General features: G+C 39.3%; 1 protein-coding gene across 2 annotated transcripts in view; it reads right to left on the bottom strand.

Annotated features, from left to right (window-relative positions):
• The window catches only part of cacna2d4a (calcium channel, voltage-dependent, alpha 2/delta subunit 4a), an 81,572-nt gene that overhangs the window by 7,235 nt on the left and 57,175 nt on the right, over nt 1–17,162 (bottom strand). For both annotated transcript variants that reach the window (XM_028570984.1, XM_028570985.1), the window contains exons 28-29: nt 4,389–4,450; nt 150–164 (exon numbers count right to left, since the gene is read on the bottom strand). In XM_028570984.1, coding sequence (XP_028426785.1) covers nt 150–164; nt 4,389–4,450 — 77 coding nt within the window. The remainder of the gene's footprint in view (nt 1–149; nt 165–4,388; nt 4,451–17,162) is intronic.

The following is a 17,162-nucleotide window of genomic DNA, read 5'->3' as shown; positions in this document are numbered from 1 at the left end:
TTCATTTCTGCATGTCTGTGACTGTGTGTGTGTGTGTGTGTGATCTTTTTTAACTGGAGTGTGAAGCTGACTTCACAGAGTTCAGCAGGCGCTGAAGATGTTAAATTATGTTTTGAAAAATGAGGAAAGGGGAACTTCTGCATACTTACATCTGTGTCATTTGGCTGAGAAGACACGAAAAGAGATAAAAAGAGAACATGAAGAAGAGAGAGAAACATTACTTCAGTTAATGATGTGTAAGCCAATGTACTGACTAGTCTGTCTCACTACTAACTCGCTGTTAGATTGCTGTTGACAAAGCCATTCATCATCTCAGAGCATATGTTTCAGGAATAGACAAAAGACTACAGATATAGTTTTTTTCATGAATGCAGATTTTTTTCATTTAAATACGGTTTTAATAGAGTTTCAAGCAGGCCTGGAGAAAAATGGAAGTAGGAAAATGTAGAAGTTGCAGTTAGGTGTTTGGTACTTCTTACATAATAGGCTGTATTTACTATATATCAGCCTTTGCAACTGGACAGTGGAAGTTCTCTAGCAACACTGTCTGTAAATTTCGCCTTCTAACGCTTTCCCTCATCAGTGAAAGGGTCATGAGTCAAAATATCAATAGTTCTCCTCATGACTTCATGGTCACATCTTATGTACACAGTGTGTGTACAATATGTCTTTAGAATAATGGTCAGGCTATATAGAGCGTGTCGAAGTGTGAATGAGTCAATCTATCATCCTTTTCAATCCTATTACAGCAAAATGTCAGTCTTTCCCTTTGCTTCCCATCGCTGCCTCCTGAAATAAACTACAATTCAGTGCTTGGACTGACAGAAGTGTTTATCCTTCCCTGCATGCTGTTAGTACATAGCAGGACTTGATTAAGGACAATTTCTGTAGGAAACTACGTCGTCAGTTTCTGCTAATTATGTAAACAAATCAAGTCTAAAGGCCTGCGAGTGAAACCCATAGGTCACAATGTTTATTGGACTTAAGAAACAACATACTGAAGATTGTTTATTCCTGTAGCTTTGGCCAGAAGTGGAGCCACACATCTAATCTGTCATGATTGGTGGCAGTGGGTAAAAAGACAAGGGGTCCTTGAAATCAAAAAGGGTTAATTTGCTCGTCAAATTTACTGAAAAACTGCCCATTAGATCATTATCATTTGTGTGCACGATTGCTATTTTGGACTCATGAAGTGTACAATGTGGAAAAGGATCATTCAAGGCTTCTCAGGAGAGCATGAATGTGCATAGTACATTTGGAAACAATGCACATGGCAAAATGCCTGTTACATTATGATATTTGCTGTGTACAAATATAATTTTACTGATGGTTGCTCTAGAGAAGCCGTCACATAATCACGGAAACTAATGTTCTTATATCGCCAGATGGACTGATTGACTGTCTCAACAATTCTATGTCTCATGCAGCCTCTTCACCTCTAACATCAGAGCCAGACTTCTGAATCCTTGCAGCATGTAAGAGGCTGTTCCTCCATATCCTGTGTTGTTTAATATGTCTAGTCTAGGGGCTCCAGGAGGAGTCAAGGTGATGGTCAGAGCATCGTATCACTCTTATTCCCTGAAACTCAATCAAACTGTTTCTCACTGCGACTGATGATCCCGCTGTCTGCTTGCATACACACTTGAACTCAAAGTAAGCAACACACTACAGAATTATAAGCATGATATACTATTCTATACTGAGCTTTGCTATAAAGCCTGATTTTACAAATTGCATAAATATATGTTGAAGAAAGCTGCTCAATTTCTGAAGATATATTTTGAAACTATAAAATATTCTTGTTTGCAAAAGACAAATTCTGTTTCTGTGATTGCACTAATTACACATATACTTTCATTTCATATCTCAAAAGTTGCAGTGCAGTGCTATTACACACAGAAACAGTATGAAAATAAGAAATATGGGGTTATAGACAAAAGGAAGACCAGCTGTGTCTTGTCCATGAGATAAAGAGCATGTCAACATGTGAATGGCAAATAATCTATCATCTTTGATTCTCATTACTATTACCTCACAGCCTCTCACTGCATCTCCACTCACTGTCAGAGAAAGATGGATCCTTACACTGCAGGAATCACATTGTATATTTTAATGTGATGTATCTTTAGAAAGTCGTGTGTTTGCTGGGACAGTATACAAAGCATGTGCTGTACAGAGATGTCAGAACATTTTCCTATTTACATTCTGAGCTTATGCTTTATTCTTATCCTCACTAATTTATAATTCATTAACTAATAACATTTTATTTCAGATGGGATTTCCTTATGTAACTCTTCCCCCAAGATCTGAGAACTACGTACAGAGTTCTTTGGAATGATCATTTCAAACAAACATAACGATGAAGCTAATTTGATGTTGTAAATAATTAAAGCAAACCAATTATTAGTTAATTGTGACTTCAATATTTCTCTCACAAACACATAATGATGAGTAGTGTGATAATCAGGGAAAATCAATATTTCCCAATGAATCACAAATCATTCCCAATTCATAAAGACAATAAATAAAATAAAATACTTGTAACATCTTTACTGCTAGACAATGCATAGGCAACATAGAAGAAGATCCAAAGACTAAATGTAATCTAAGATTTTTTTCTTACAGCACTGCCTGTGTCTTAGCCCACTGGGCCAATATGACACCCTCTTTGGCAGAAGTCATTATGACCTGTCACTGTACTTCCTCCTGAATACATGTATTTCATTCAGGATTTTACGGCAGGTACAGTATCTTCACCCCGAGGTAGCTTAACACTTAAAATAGACCACAGAAAGGATTTCACACACACATACAGTACACACCCATGCATGGATGGATACATATGAACATAAACAGATAGGACAAGCACATACTGTGAGTGCCCACACACATAAACCCCTACGAAATAAAGATGCTTGACAGTAAATACATGACATGAAGATAAAATGATTATGTAAGCTATCCGAGGAGAGGAGATGAGGGAAGAAGGAGGAAGTATAGGAGATAAAAGCAGGACATGAGAGGAGATAAAATTTAGACTTTAGGCAGGAGAAGAGAAAGTCATAGTTGCACACAATATGAGAATGGGAATTACTTTTTAGCATAAATCATAAATCTAGTGGATAACAAGACCACTGCAAATGCTGCTAATGAGTTCCTAGTTGATGAATATGGATACTTATGCACAGATGGTCATGCATATTGTCCCTGTCAACAATACACACATTAACAGACACATATACGGTACTTCACACCTTCACAACACACACACACACACACACACACACACACACACACACACACACACTTGGGAGGCTAGCTGTGGTAGCTATCCATCATTTAATGGCTAGCCAGCAGCCCTAATGCTCTTTTAACTGCTGTCATTTACAGCCATGGGAGTAGAGGAGAGGAACGATCAAGCTATCAAACACCTGCTACAGCAGGGGGCAAAGGTATAATGCCAAATCAAGGTGAAGGTGTGAAAGAATTCAAAGAATACTAAGATCCTCCACTAAACTACTACTGATGACATTCTCTGAGCATCACACAAAATATCAGCTGAAAACAATTCCAATCATGACATTTAGAGGCCTCCTTTAAAGGCGGTTGCAGTGATATGGATATTCCTGAATACAGGACCGAGGCCAATGGTTAAACCCCTAAAACAGAAAGTGTTAGCCGCATATTCTATATAGCAGGATATTGAACAGTGACTTATTCATTCACAGGAATTTGGTGTTTGGTTAATGCCTACAATGTGTCAAATCAGGAACACAATTGAAAATGGTTGAAGTTGATGCTCAGACTATTTTGGACTGATCACTTCTGGAAAAACAACAGGAGTCATTATTTGGGAAAGATCATAATATTCCTCTGTAACTGAAAAACAGCATGATTGTGTTGTCTGTATTCCACAAGCATTTCTCATTATAACTGCTAAATACACCAGACATTTCTCAATAGTGCCAGTGTAGTGCTACACTTACATCGTTTTCTAGTGGGCATTAAAAAAATAAAAACAAACAGCTATAAATTTAACATGGAAAAAAACTAAAGCAATAAGTGGCAGCTGGCATTCATGATTCATTATTTCGTTTTACAGATGGTGGCATCCAAATAAATGCAACTGTTTTAAAAGCAAGCAGTTGTAAAGAGCTGACAACTATTAGAAGTCAGCTCACAGTTTGTAGAGTTTTTGTCTGTCACAAATCTCATTTTGCAATTAAAATCCTTAAATCTAAAATATAAAGGATTCATTTAGTGAAATGTCCACGGGATGAAGATCTTTCACCATACTTGTTAATGAACTATTGGAGAGAATCACAAAAATTAGCAAGAGCCGTTATAGAGGAGAACACCTGCATCACATTGAGCCTGTATGTACTTACCTGTGCTGCAATGGCCCAGAATTTGGACTCCATCATATCCAGAGTCATCTGGACACCGATGGCTGCAGAGAGAGAGAGAGAGAGAGAGAAAGAGAGAGAGGAGGGAGAGAAAGAGAGAGAGAGGAGGGAGAGTAAGAGAGAGAGAGAGAAAGAGAGAGAGTTAGCAAATTCAACCTAAACATAAAAATAACAGAGTTAAGTTGGAAGAGAGGATAACCAGGGGGAGGAGAAAGGTAAAGAGAAGAAGCAGATAGAGCGGAGGATGTGGCAGGTGTAGTGTGCACAAAGCATATGGATAGAGGAAGGCAAACGCCTCAATGCTTAGCAACTGAGACCAGGGCTTTAAATCTCAAAGTGCCTCTCTCAAGTAAAGGCAAATGACCACTGCAAACACTAGTAGCACATGCTCATAGTGTCATGGCAAAGACATGGAGGCAGGAGGAAAACAACGTATACCACCTGTGGCTATGCTGCATGATCTTTCTAGTATTATCGGGGGGGTTTTGCTCTCTCTACCTTTGTATCCATTCTCTGTTCTTGGAATTGCAAGGTTTGTATGTTTTCAAGATGCACTGTTGGTCGATTTGTATCACCTCTCTTGACGAGACAGTAATGAAAGTTGTCATAAACATTAAATTGACATAACTAACAAAATTAAGAAAAGTATACATTGCATGTGGAAACTCAAACATGTGTTTCTATATCTATCATGGCATTTCTATACTATTTTCTGTCAGAAAAGAGATTATATGCATAAAGATAACATTATGCAAAGGCCTCCATGTCATACACAGCTCCTGCAACCAGTGGGCACTGAAAGCATTAACTAAATTGTTTCCCATTTTGACACATAATGACCGCCAAATTGTTTATAAGTTATTAGTTATTTTTGTATTCCCTTTTGGGCAAAATTTCTAATTTGACAAATTGTTTTTGCAGCTTTCAACCAATTCACGCAGTCTTCATGTGGGAAGTGGATTGAGTTTGTCCATTTGACAAAGTTAAAAGCTCTTGAAAAAGCTAATACATGGACCTTTGTTTTTAGTTGTTCATGTGTTTTTGGTCAAACTTCTATTTCCAAGGTCAAGGATATAATTTGATGATAAAGACCATGTAATACAGTACTGTAAAAAGATTCCTAATGCTACAATCACTTCTCTATGATATGAAGACTGTACAGCAGTACTGTGAGTAAGTAGTTTTGGTATTACAGTAGTAATAATACCAGTAGGACTAGTAGAAATATATAAAGAGTATTAGTAACAGTATTGGTGGCCATATAGTACATTGCCGCTGTGATAATAACATCAGTTTAAGTAGTGATTCCTTTAGAAGTAATGGTTGCAGCAGCAATAGTAGAATGTAAATGGAGGAGGAAACTTTAATTCCAGCAGTTTAGAAGAAAGAAGATTAATGAGCCGATTAATGTCCCAGGGCGAGAGACTGTATCTCTCTCTCAGCTCTCAGGCTGGAGGAGTAGAAAAGGACCTGCTGCACAGATCAGCTCTGCCTTCAGTACTCAACTTATGAAAATCCTTTCACAGTAACTGGCCTTCTGAGCCTCAGTACCGCTGTGTGAACTGACTATTCTTAGACAGTGTGTGTGCGTGCACGCATGTGTGCATCCAACCTCTGCCTACAACACAGCACACAGTCACAAAACATTAAGCCAAGAATTAGTGTGTTTGTACATGTTTCACACACACACATAAACACACACGCCAGCAGAGTGATTGCTTGTGTCAGCTTAGGGCTGTACGTCCATCAGCATTTTAGTCAGCGTGGTAATGCAAAAAGGAACTGTAATTGCATAAGTTCTCAGTGCACACATACTGTATACACCCACACACACACCCACACACACACACACACACACACACACACACACACACACACACACAAACAAATATGCACACACTGCGAGGGAAGATATGACACTTCACATTAGCATCAAAAACTCAGCGTTTTTTTCTCCCAGCGTGCTTTTTACAGCCACACAAGGGAAGCCTCTGTGGTGCTCACAAGCCACAAAACATATATAAACACACATGCCTGCACACACACACACGCGCACACACACACACACACACACACACACACACACACACACACACACACACACACAGTACACATTCTGTATACAGCATGCACTAATACCCAACCACACAAATCATCATGTACTATAATCAAACACAGAGCAGAATAATTATTGTAATGGAGTCAGGTGGCAAAAAGGCTTTATTATGAGGGAGATTAGTTTATTATGGGGTGTTCATTTTTAGGTCGAGTTACAGGGCGGAAGAGGAAGAGTAAGGGACAGAGTAAATGGGAGGAGAACAGGAGGAGAAATGGCCAGCCACTTGTTTTGTTAGTTGAAGTTAGATAAATGTAGTGTTTAATCGTCAGACCACAGCCATACATCAAAGGACCTGTAGTTTTTTTTATTTCTTACCCCATTATCATTACCATCTCCTCATATCAATTAGGATACGTAAAAACTCCCAATATCGAGTACTAATTCAATACCAGTGCCCTCTTTTCCCCCAAATTTAATATCTGTATACCTCACTGTGTGACTCAACGGTAACCGTTTCTTTTTTTTAACCTAAAATAGTAAAAAAAAAAAAAACACGATCAGCCTTAATCCATCACAGTGAACATCAAGACTACAATAGTTTTTGTTTAAATTATTGTTGTGAGGTAACGGAAATTAAATGAAACCAATGGCTGCATGGAGCAGTGGAGGAAATACACAAGAAATATAAAACTGTATAGACTGACTTTGAAAATGGGCAGCAAAAATGTAAAGTTAAAAGTAAATATTTGTAACTAAAGAGCTAAAATTATATTCACTGGTAAATGGTTTAGTCTTTTTCATCTTAGCTATATGCTGAAAGGTTCAACACAGCTTACTCAATTATGCTTGTAAAATGCTATTAGGTGATGAATTATGGATCACTGAGGGTAAGAATAAACCATGAGCTGTATGCATTCATGGGGATCAGTCTGGATATTATAAGGAAAAGGCTCTGACATGTTCTGCCTAAGGGTATGTGTTTCAGTTTGTGAGTGTCTGTATGTGTGTTTGGTTTGTGTGTGTGTGTGTGTCGTGGATTCTGTCCAATCAATCTTTTGAACATCAATCGTAAAGCTGAATCGTGGCTGTAATCAGCCTGTAATCAGTCATGTACACAGAGGGGTTTGTTTAACTGATTGGGGAGATGTTTATCTGTTCATATAGCTCATACGGCTCCAGGACGGCTGTTCAGAATTTTCCAAAGTGTTAAAATCTACTTACTAACGGTTATGGACAACCAGAGAACTGTGTTGGTTTTCAATATTGTGGATTCATGAATATGTGGAAATCCAGCAAACATATTTTCATATGTGATTGGCCTTTTCGAAGATATCGCATGTAAGGATGCAAAATCAATGCCCTTTCATTTGTACCAATGTGTCTTTCCACAGGGTATTCTACATGTGATTAGTGAATCTCTTGTTCGGGTTTTTAACACCTTCTCCTACACATCTCTTCTCCTCAATAGTGCTAGTGACCTTGAAGTCGTCTCCCTCCACCAAGTGTTGGAAGGCCATTATGGAGAGCAGCAGTAATCTGCCTTCTTTCCCTCTCTGAGTTGGAGGCTGATAGGCCAAATCTAATTAAAACCATCAAACTGATCCCTCTGTATGTGTGCGCGTGTGTGTGCATGTGTGTGTTTGTGCATGCATGTGTGTGTGTGTGTGTGTATGTGTGTGTGCGTGTGTGTATGCGTGTGAGTGAGTGAGAGAGAGCCTATCTTGTACACTCACAGTCTGAGTTGCAATTAGTGTGAGCTGCCAATCACAGTAGAGTGCGCTTTCAACAGGAAATGAATTAATGAGGAAATAAATACAAAAATGTAAGTAACCAAGAGCCGGAGTTAATTGGTTATTACACTAACGAGATAGAGGGATGAGAAACGGAGGGATACAAACTGTGAACGACGGGAGGAAAGAATGTGTGAGAAAGAAAAGGGGTCAGCAGACTACAGACTCAAAGTATTACCGCATTGTTGTCTCATAAATTAAAATCATACATGTAGCATTAGATACGTTTTTATGCCCCACTAGATCATCAAATTGCATGTCAAATGTTGAAATGTTATTCAATTCATTACAAATACACTGATAAAATGTGCCTTTGAGGACCTGAAAATAATGTTGTAAATAAAGTTTAACCTGCTATAATCTGTATATCCAATGCCTTTAAGTCTCTCTGGTGTTTATATAGGCTTCTATTAATTTGCAACAGCAAATACATTTTGAAAGACAGTTCATGCTGCCTGTCTGGTGCTTTGTACACCCACCATCCACATCAACCACTCTTCTATGACTTTTCTACAAGAATGTAACAATGTTGGGCCTGAAGAAAATGTTAACAGTGAAGATGTAGCTAAGTTTAGGAACCAGGGCTGCATAGTCCTGCCACTAAAGCTTACTGTTATTGAACAGAGAGACAGAAAGAGACAGGGGAAGGTGACCAGCTTACTGGCCTTTTGCTAAATGAGGCAGTGAGAGTGTCAAGTGTCTGACAGACTGTGAAGAAAGAAAGAGATAAGGATGGCTGAAAAAGAGGGAGAGAGGGAAGGTATTATCTATTTATCTATGGTTTTTAAGTTATATTTTTTAATTGAAACAGAGCATGGTGACTGTGCAGTTCTATAAATGGGCGCCTGCGTGTACTCACATTTTTGACATAGTTTAGCGTGTTTGGCTGTATGTGTGTGTGTGTGTGTGTGTGTGTGTGTGTGTGGGCGTTGTGCCGAGGTGGCACAAGAGGTCAGCTTGTGGTAAATGACCAGAGAGCAGAACTGGTGTTGATGGTTCCCTTAGCAAGACCCTGAAGTCGAGGCTAAATATACTGTAACACGCACGCACGCACACACCCACCCACCCACCCACCCACACACACACACACACACACACACACACACACACACACACACACACACACACACACACACACACACACACACACACACACACACACACACACACACACACACACACACAGTCAATAAATTAAACTGACACAATGGCTAAGTCTCTGGGCACAGAGGGGACACTGAAAATAAGGCCACTAGTGGTGAGGTCATTTCATTCTTTTCCTATTTCTTTTTCACACATGTACTCACACAAGGACACACACTGGGCAGCAGTATGCTTTATGGATGTGTGAAGCAGATAACCACTAAAGGGAAAAAGAGAGCAAAATAGGAAAGAGAGAGAGAGGAAGAGAGTCCAAGACAAAAGGACACACACAGACACACACACACACACACACACACACACACACACACACACACACACACACACACACTAAATAGACCAAAAACAGAAAGAGTATGGGCTACAGGAAGCTAACATACAAACACAGAGAGAAAGGTCTGCAATAGAGCACAGACATGATAATCAAAGGACGTAACATTGATGCAATGGAGTCAGGTGGACCAGGTGGAGAGAGAATGATGGAGGGATTAAGTGGGACGTGAGGGAGGACAGGAAAAAAGAGAAAACAAAATGCAGAATGATTGAAAGAAGGCAAGTTGATTTTTAATAATGTTGAGTTGGGAAAACCTTTTTCATTTCAACCAAGCGTGGCTATCATAGAGCGAGCGAGATCAAATGATTGTGTGTGAGCGTGCATGAGGGCATTTGTGTGTCTTAGTGTGTGTGACTGTGTATAGAGACAACAAGAGGTGGGAGATGTGGAGTAGTGTACTATCACACTTTGGAGTACACTTCTACATCACTGCAGCAAAGTGAAAACCACTGGAGGTCGGCAAAACAAGATTTTCATGGGTTATTTAGTGACTTTCATTTCTGATAGTAACAGACACTTCAGTTTTACCTCCAAATTAAGTGTCATACATACTCTGACCATTGATAATTTTCTGACTGCTAGTGTTTCTTACCCCAATGACTGAATTGTGATCTTCAATGCAAACCTAACCCTTATTTTGTAGTTACATGCTGTGTGATTTTATAACAAGGGACGAATTTTACGTCCTCAAAACACAATGTCTTTACATTGCATTCTGGACTATGGAATCGTCTGAGGCTCTCCATGGTTAACTTGTAAATGTCTGCACAAAATTATCTAGAAGGAAGCATTTTCTTACCTGTGTAACCATTTAAAACTCTCCACTTGTGTTTGATATTAGTAAAAGTAAGTGATTCACAAAATCTGTATTTTAGGTCTTAGGCCTAGTTGGAGGTCTTAAAACTGAAAACTGACTGTGGATAAAAAGATTACTGTTTATCTGAACAAATGTCAAAGACTATGATCTCTCTCTCTCTCTCTTTCTCTCTCTCTCTCGTCATTGTCTCTCTCTTTTCTTCTTTCGTGTACGCACACACATGCACACAGTCAGAATTGCACACCCACAAACACACACATCAACACTGACAAAGACACCATCACACCAACATGCAGAGATATTATAGCTTTCTCACACTGAAATGTTTTCTCTTTCTCTCTGTCTCCTTTACAAACACACAAGCACATAATTATACTTTTTATTGACAAATGTCAAACATTCATCAGGAAGATGGATTAGAATACATTTCAAGGGGTCCTCTCATTTTTACCAGATCTTTCTTCCCTCTCTTTCTTTCTATCTATCCTCTTTAATATGTGACCATTTGACCCTTTGGAAACTAAATCTCTCCCTTAATCTAATCTTAACCTCACAATCAATGTTTCCAAAGGTCTCGAAATTTGTCATCAATAAGCCTCACATTGTAATCTGCATCTTGCTTCAGTTGTACTATAAGATTGCAGGAACACAAAGATGCACTGTTCCTACTGCATTCCTTTAATAAAAAGGGTTTTGTCTAATAAATAGACTCATCTACAAAGTATTTGTAGTATTCGTCAAATAAAAAACATGTCTTTGCCAGACTAACTCCCAAGTGTTTCTTGTGTGATTGGTAAATACCTTTCATTCTTTCAAGTGGCAAACCATTGACCTCAGTGAACTGCCAGTAATGCTGGGCTGCACAGATACAAAGTGTGAACAATTATATTTTGATTTACTACATTGCAAAACATGCTTCTCACTTTGCGTTTCATTTTGAAAGTTGAACAGGTAGTTGTCTTTTATTCTGGCTGGTTACTCTCACTATATGCTGACAGGCAATTACTGAGTGAAATTGTTAAGAAAGTGGTAATTCACTAAGCTCTATACTGTGTGTCTCTCTCTCTGTGTGTGTATATATATATATATATATATATAATAAAGTCTATATATTTAACATAATATGTATCGTATGTAGATACAAGTTTTTGTTCTCATACTGAAGAACAAGCACTGTACACCACTTCTTGTTATGTTGCCAATGGACTCTGGATAAGGGAATCCTTTATCTGTCTAATATCTCCCATCACACATAATAAATCCTGCCACAAATGAATCTCTCTCCACAAACGCTTAACCGAGTATCCTTTCAACTCAAACACCAAAATTACTGTTTGTGTTTCCCAAAAACGGCAGTGTGATGTTAAAAAAGCAACCTGAGGAGATCCTATGACTTCTGATGGGGAGTGTTCAATAAACTAATGTTGCCAGGCAACAAACACTGTTTCAGCCAGTAAAAGGAGTTAAGGAGTCAAATCATTGAAGTATGAACATACGCATGCATGCACGCGCACAGACTTCCACACGTGCACAGGCAACTGATGCAGCGGCACATAAAAATGCACACTCAGAGAACCATTTAAACTTACACACTAACATGTATGGACATATACACAAAGAAACACTCTCAGGAAAGTACACACACAGACAAACAAACACACAGACCTAAATGGATGTAAATTCATCCACACACAAGTTAGGACATCCTACTGATCTTAACTCATTTAACTCATTTACTGTAACTATTACAACTGGTAAATAATTAAACCTGAACTCTGACCTTAAACTGAAGTCTAATTCAAAGGAAAGGCACAAGAACACAGACACATACACCTCTGTGCTGAAGCTCGCTAACCTCAGAGGAGTCGCCAGAGGCTGCACTGACATCACGTTACCAAAGCAACAGGCAGAAGCCTGGGATTGGACGAAAAGGATGATGACTCAACCTCTCTCTCTCGTCGTCGTCCTCTCTCTCACGATAATCTCTCTCTCTCTCTCGCTCTCTCTAGAAGTGTCTCTCACTTTCTCATGCGCAACTTTTTAAACGTCAAGGATGCAGAGACAGAGTGGCATGCACGGGCAGAGCCACATGATGTTTTTCAATTAAAAGAATGGAAATGGTGCCACGTGTTGGCTTGGACGTACTAGCTTTGAATTATACACACAGGACATGCACTCACACAAACACACACAAACTGAATGAGGCTGCAAATTTCTGCTTAATAATCTGGCAAGCAGGTAACAAGTTCCCTGTGGTGTAGAAAGTACCAAATACTAACTATAAACATATAAAAGAGAAATTAGGTTATATAGCTGTGTTAATGTTGTTGTTGTTTTACTCTTGTGAAAGCCACTGACACAGCTAAAAGGTGGACAGAGGATTCTGTCACCCCCGTTTAGCTGTCTCGAAGGTAACAGAACAGAAGTGACAGAGTGTTAAATTGGTAGCCTGTTTCTTTAAAATGGAAATAAATGCTGTTGACATTGGGTGTATATATGTGTGTGTGTGTGTGTGTGTGTGTGTGTGTGGACCTTCTAAGTCAGCAGAGCCTACCTTAAGTTAACCTAGTTTCAAAGCCTTCTTAAGCAGGCCTGTTGGAGGCACGCTCACTAAATCATTCATAGTGGAGAGACAGGGAGAAACATGTTCCTGTGTGTGTGAAAGAGTGACTGCAAACTGCGATGCTCTTTCCTTTGTTCTTAATGTTTACATGGTAGCTTGTGGTCATAACAGGGCTGTTTCGTCACAGATCAAAAATGAATTAAAGTGGCGACATTTTGAGGCACTAATTTGGTTTTATGATGTGAAAGGAGATCAACATGGTACTGTGTGTGTGTGTGTGTGTGTGTGTGTGTGTGTGTGTGTATTTGTGTAGAATCACCCCTCTTCCATTACCTCACTAATCCAATGTTATTATTGTATTGGATTTTAAAGGAATAATTCAACATTTGGGGTTTATAGGTCTTCCCAATACTTCTGTGCAGCATGTCCAGCTACAAAGCAGGTTGTAAAATACATGTTTTGGTTTTAATTTTTTTTTTTTATTCAAAACGAAAGCATCAAATGTAAACTTGTGTGTTGAGTGCACAGTCACTTTCCACAGCTGTTGTTCGGCAATAAATAGCTCCGACATGTACAGCACTGTAACTCCCAGTAAAACCAATTTCTGTTTGTGTACAGGTTAAACAAACAAGATGCAAAGTTGTTTGTTTAAAATCTTGTTAAACCCGCATACATTGACTGTAAACACAACACTGACATATTATCAATTCATAAAGTTGATATTTCAAAAGAAATATTAATTATATTAATTATTATAAACTATTCCTTGAAGGCGAAGTTAAGAAAAAACAGAGAGAAAAGTATCTATCTGGACTTCCCTCTATCCTTCCCTAGTTTTCTGTTTCTGTGTCTCTAAAAAGACAGATGGTGTTCGCTCACTCCTCTCCCCTACATATCTCCCAACTATCCATCTCTCTTTTTCACTTGATTCTTCTTTTGCTCTCTTGTTGATTGTCTCGCTCCCTCTCTTTTACATTTTAATCCCTGTACCTCCATGTTCTTTTGTTCTCTTTCACCCCATCTCATCCCTCTTGCACCCTCCCCCCCACACTTGTCTTCTGTCTGCCCCATGCCACTCTGTCTCTCCCTCTTCCTCTCCTCTAGGAAATCCCTCTCTACCATCTGTCTGGCTGTGATGAATTCAGAGCCTTTCAGAACAAATCAACTTGGCCAAATTAATGAGACTCTCAGAGGGGATAAACTTTGTGTGACTGTGTGTGTGTGTGTGTGTGAGTGTTTGTGTGCGAGAGTGAGTGTGCACGCCTAAAATACTTCATAATCCGTCGACTGTAAGACTTAATTTATCCTGCAGTGACAGATAGCGTGTTACAGGGAAATACGCCACCAGTACTGCTCGAGGAAGAGCAACATATATCTTGCTATAAGTGAAATAAAATGAGTAAGAAAACTGGATTGTTAAAAAAAAAGATGTATGACTAGTTCAGCCCAAGGTCACTACTGACAATGCAACTTTTCCTAGAAAGCATCACTTTTCCAGGAAGATCAAGATTATATTTCCTTGGATCTTTAAATCAGTTTATTGTGGCAATACAATACATTTCATGCAACACTGTGTTTTACAAAACAGTTTAAAAGTTAAGTACAAGAAAAGTACAAGAATACCAGACATATAAATGAACAAAAAGGCAAAAGTAATGGGAATACAATAGGCTATTTGATAGAAGCCTTAAAGGAAAAATTTGCTGCAAAGCATGAATTAAAACATGATTGATTTCTCATGGAGCAACCCTCATTGACCATATTGACCAAAGGGCCATACAGCTGTCTGGTCAACATGAGGCAAATTCATGGACAATAGAAACCACTGATATATGGGAACAAAGACACCAATGACTCCTGCTATGACACCATGGACATATACAATCGGTGTGTGTGCTTGTGTGTGTGTGTGTGTGTGTGTGTGTGTGTGTGTGTGTGTGTGTGTGTGTGTGTGTGTGTGTGTGTGTGCATGCGTGTTCCTGCACTTGCAGGAACCATTGGTTGTAGCGCTAAATGTGTCTGGCCAGACCTGGTGTTAATACGAAGACTAGAGCCAATTCATCTTCACTGACAGTCACCCAATAGCACAGTAAATTACAGAGTGAGGGAGGGGTTGGGGGTGTTAAAAGATAGAGAGAGAAAGAAAGAGAGAGATAGAGACAAAGGAGGAGACAGAACTGGTAGAGGAGAAAGAGAGAGGGGACGAGGGCTGTTGCAGAATGGGGAGAGACAATACGCATCCATACAGCTCGCACAGCAACTTATTACAAATGCAACAGACTGGGTTTAAATTCATATATCATCAATATTAGAGGCAACGAACAGGAAGGAGTGCAGGGATTTAATCATGCCTCCTGGATAATAAATAAACCAATATTCCTGTAGCTGGGGAATGAATATATTTGACAGAGAAATGCTGGGTGAGGCTATAATAGCCAGGCAGAAAAGTTAAAAAAAGATACTTTCTTGCTCCAAATCACTGCCAGTAATCATTTTTCATAACACGTATTTCCTGCATCATTGATGGAACAGCACTGGCCATAAAAGTCGCCTTGGCAGGAGGTGCTGGCATTAACAATGGATCCTCATGCTAGAAGGCCTTTTTGCCAGACACATAAACAGCCCAAAAAAGTGGACACATCCCTTGGAGGAGCAAATAAATCAAGCTTACCTTGCGTTCTTATCTGGTGTTAAAAACCTCTTTCCTCTCAATCAGTGAATAAAGTCTCGAAGGAGCTGCCTCAGGAGCTTGGGTCAGTCAGTCTTTAAACAGCTGTTGATAAAATTCAACTAACTTTTATAAACTGCCAATTTCTCAGCCAATTGAGTGTGCCATTTCTAACATCTTGCGCTGTATATACTTGGCAAGTTGTTGTTAGCAATGCTAGAGTATCACTGTAATTCCAGATTTATCTTTTTCCTAAAGGCTAAGGCTCTCTACTCATGATCAGAGGAATTAGCTGTGCTCACCGCAAGGGGCACAGGGTGCAGTGCAAAGGCAAAGGCAAAGATTGTTAGTGATTTACGTAATTCACATTTGCATTACAAACTGCAGTGGCAAATAAAAGTAAGAACCTGATAATGATGATAAAGGGCCTGGGTGCAAGAGACCTTTTTTGGATGGATGTCCTTTTCATCCTTTACGGATTGCTTTCAGGTTACATCACAGACAGCTGTCATTTCATCTGTTGCTCACTGAAAGGTCATTGAAAATCAAAGTCAAAGTTGAAACAGATTGAATTTTGAGGGCAGCGAAGGGACATAAAGTCCAAGTGCTGTCTCCACTATCTCCATAGGGAAGCAATGGCTCAATCAAATCAATTCTTTTGCTGATCATGCCCAGAGAGTCTAAGGACCAGAAACAGAAATACATGTTCATTTTTTTATTTACCTTTATATAAACAGGAAGTATTTTGAGATGCATTACCTCTTTTACAAGAGAGACCTGGCCTAAATGGCAGTGTGAGATAAATACCACATAGTTACATACAAATTTATCCCAACCACACAGCTTAAAATAAAAAGACATATGAATCAATTTAGGCTATTTTCAACATTGTAGGCCTTTTAGCATACAACGTTTCCACCGTTGCAAAGTGTCCTTGAACCTGGCAGCTAAAAACTCACTGTGGCTCACCCTTATCACTGACCCTTGCACTCTGAGAGGAGGGGGGAGAACTAATTAGAGGACTAATTGCCCCTTTGGGATTAAAACACACACACACACACACACACACACACACACACACACACACACACACACACACACACACACACACACACACACACACACACACACATCACCGTTTCTGTTATAAAAGCAGATGTTTGCTCTACTAGAAAACGTCCTTCAACAATAATAGACAACAAAATCCAATTTGTATGTGGAACAGCATATTGAACCTTTACGGATATTCCAGCCAATCATCCTTCATAACGACCATTGAAGAGTGTGTCCTATATAGCCAGCACTGGCAGCAGCTACTGGCAGCTTAAACTGGAATTTGTGTTTGTCAGGAAGTACATTCAAAA

Source organism: Perca flavescens, chromosome 23 (assembly GCF_004354835.1).
Source record: "Perca flavescens isolate YP-PL-M2 chromosome 23, PFLA_1.0, whole genome shotgun sequence".
NCBI lineage: Eukaryota > Metazoa > Chordata > Actinopteri > Perciformes > Percidae > Perca > Perca flavescens.
Note: the sequence above shows the minus strand (reverse complement) of the source record. Positions and strands in the feature narration are given on the sequence as shown.